A 2500-nucleotide genomic window follows, 5' to 3' on the forward strand; every position below is an offset into this window, starting at 1 on the left:
TACTGTCCTGATGGGATGGTCTTAGTCGGACGCGACTGACCATCATGTAGTTGCTAGGATTTGTAAGTTGGAATGGGAATCAGTTTTGCTGTTATATAACATGGCTTTGTATATGAGTCAGGTTCGTGTTGTTTTAACTCTTTTCCATACGAACGGCGAAAGAGACGACGTTAACAGCGTTTCACCCCAATTACCATCATCAAAATATTGCAAGCGGAACGCTCTTATACTGAAGAGGTGAATGTTGACAAAGAATACCACAATTCTGACGACGGAAGCTAAAGGTTGGGTCATTGAGACACCCACTGGACATCCGAGGGGTCTGTGTAGAGGAGAAGAGAGGACTGGCTGTACTGAGTGAGTTAACACTCACCACAGACAGAATAGAATAGAATAGAAATCATGACTTATCACCAAGTGTACCGGGGTCACAAGGAATATTGGAGGATGTGGGAGAGTGGGTGACAATACATCAAACCAAGCATACAAAGGTACAAAAGTGAATCGAAAATCATACACAAACACAGATACAACAGGGTTTTGTGACACGTAACACATGCAGAAACAATTATATGTGCAAATACACACTCGCACGACTCTGATTATTATTAGTATTAGTATTGTTAAAAAAAAAAAGAGATTATTATTGTAATTAACATTATCATCATCCCCATCACCATCATCATTTCTTTTGAACATTCACCATCATCACCGTCATGACGTCACCATCATCAGCATCATGACGTCACCATCATCAGCATCATGACGTCACCATCATTATCAACATCATCATGATAACGTCATGGTGTGCAGGGAGCACCAGGGCCTCGCGGACTTCCAGGACGGCCTGGAGAGACTGGCGCTGCTGGACGACCTGGACCCACCGTGAGTACACACACTTTGAGTTTCGTGACGCAATGTCGAGGTTTTGACGTTGTGTTTCGTGACAAACTGTCAAGGTTGTGACGTTGTGTTTCGTGACAAACAGTCAATGTTGTGGCGTCGTCATGACAGAATGTGTTTCGTGAGAAAGGTTAAGACTGTGGCATCATGTTCCATGACAGAATGTGTTCTGTGACAAAATGTCAAGATTGTGACGTCTTGTTCCGTGACAAAATGTCAAGATTGTGACGTTGTGTTCCGTGACAAAATGTCAAGAATTTGGCGTCATGTTTCGTGACAAAATGTCAAGGTTGTGACGCCGTGTCGTTACAAAATGTGAAGGTTGTTACGTCATATTTCATGACAAATGCGAAGGATGTGATGTCATTTTTCTTGATAAATGTGAAGGCTATGACGTCATATTTCGTGAGAAAAAAAATTATATAGCAGCTGTGACCTCGTCTTTCATGACAAAACGTGAACTTGTTAAGTCGTGTTTAATATGAAAAAAAAGGTGAATATTTTGACGTCATGTTTCACGACAAATTTGAAGGTTGTGATGTCATGTTTCTATAAAAATGTGAAGGGTCTGACGTCGTCTTTCATGATAAAATGTGAACTTGTTACGTGGTGTTAAAAAAAAAAAAAAAAAAAAAGTGAAGATTTTGACATCGTATTTCCAGACAAATATGAATGTTATGACGTCATGTTTCATGACGAAATAAATACGAAGGCTGTGACGACGCGGTGTTTCAGGGACCCCGCGGCAGCATGGGAGAGGATGGATCCCCTGGACCCAAAGGACCTCAAGGACCACCCGGGCGCCCCGGCGCCCCCGTGAGTCCTAGCTCATCATCGTTTCTGGCCCATTCCTATCTTGATTCTTGTTTACTACCATTGTCTTTAATCTTCATACATGTAAAATACAATTCTCCTCCAGCCTATGTGGAGTGATGGCCTAGGGGTAACGCGTCCGCATAGGAAGCGAGAGAATTTGAGCGCGCTGGTTCGAATCATGGCTCAGCCGCCGATATTTTCACCCCCTCCACTAGACCTTGAGTGGTGGTCTGGACGCTAGTCATTCGGATGAGACGATAAACCGAGGTCCCGTGTGCAGCATGCACTTAGCGCACGTAAAAGAACCCACGGCAACAAAGGGGTTGTTCCTGGCAAAATTCTGTAGGAAAATCCACTTCGATAAAACAAATAAAAGTGCACGCAGGAAAAAATACAAAAAAATGGGTGGCACTGTAGTGTAGCGACGCGCTCTCCCTGGGGAGAGCAGCCCGAATTTCACACAGAGAAATCTGTTGTGATAAAAACAAATACAAATACAAATATCTGGATTCCTGTTCACGTTTAGCATGAATCTTCCAACATCAATTTCTACTGGTGATGTTGTTGTTCCTTGTAGTCTTAATTTTCCGTTTCTAGTCCCTATTGCTCTTCATTTTTCATCATCATCATCATCAATTCTTCTAATATCAATTACTGCATGGATCATTGCAGTCATAATCTTTCTGTTTCTGGTGTCAGTTTTCCCCCCCTCGGTTGTTTACCATTGTCCTAAATTTTATTTTCAAATATCAATTATTGCAAGGTTAATTGCTGTCAAAAC

The 2500-nt window shown here is 42.2% G+C and overlaps 1 protein-coding gene across 3 annotated transcripts in view; it reads left to right on the forward strand.

Annotated features, from left to right (window-relative positions):
- Positions 1–2500, forward strand: part of LOC143276707 (uncharacterized) — a 74344-nt gene that overhangs the window by 59626 nt on the left and 12218 nt on the right. For all 3 annotated transcript variants that reach the window (XM_076581343.1, XM_076581345.1, XM_076581344.1), the window contains 2 exons: positions 814–885; positions 1639–1719. In XM_076581343.1, coding sequence (XP_076437458.1) covers positions 814–885; positions 1639–1719 — 153 coding nt within the window. The remainder of the gene's footprint in view (positions 1–813; positions 886–1638; positions 1720–2500) is intronic.

This window comes from Babylonia areolata, chromosome 32, assembly GCF_041734735.1.
Source record: "Babylonia areolata isolate BAREFJ2019XMU chromosome 32, ASM4173473v1, whole genome shotgun sequence".
Taxonomy (NCBI): domain Eukaryota; kingdom Metazoa; phylum Mollusca; class Gastropoda; order Neogastropoda; family Buccinidae; genus Babylonia; species Babylonia areolata.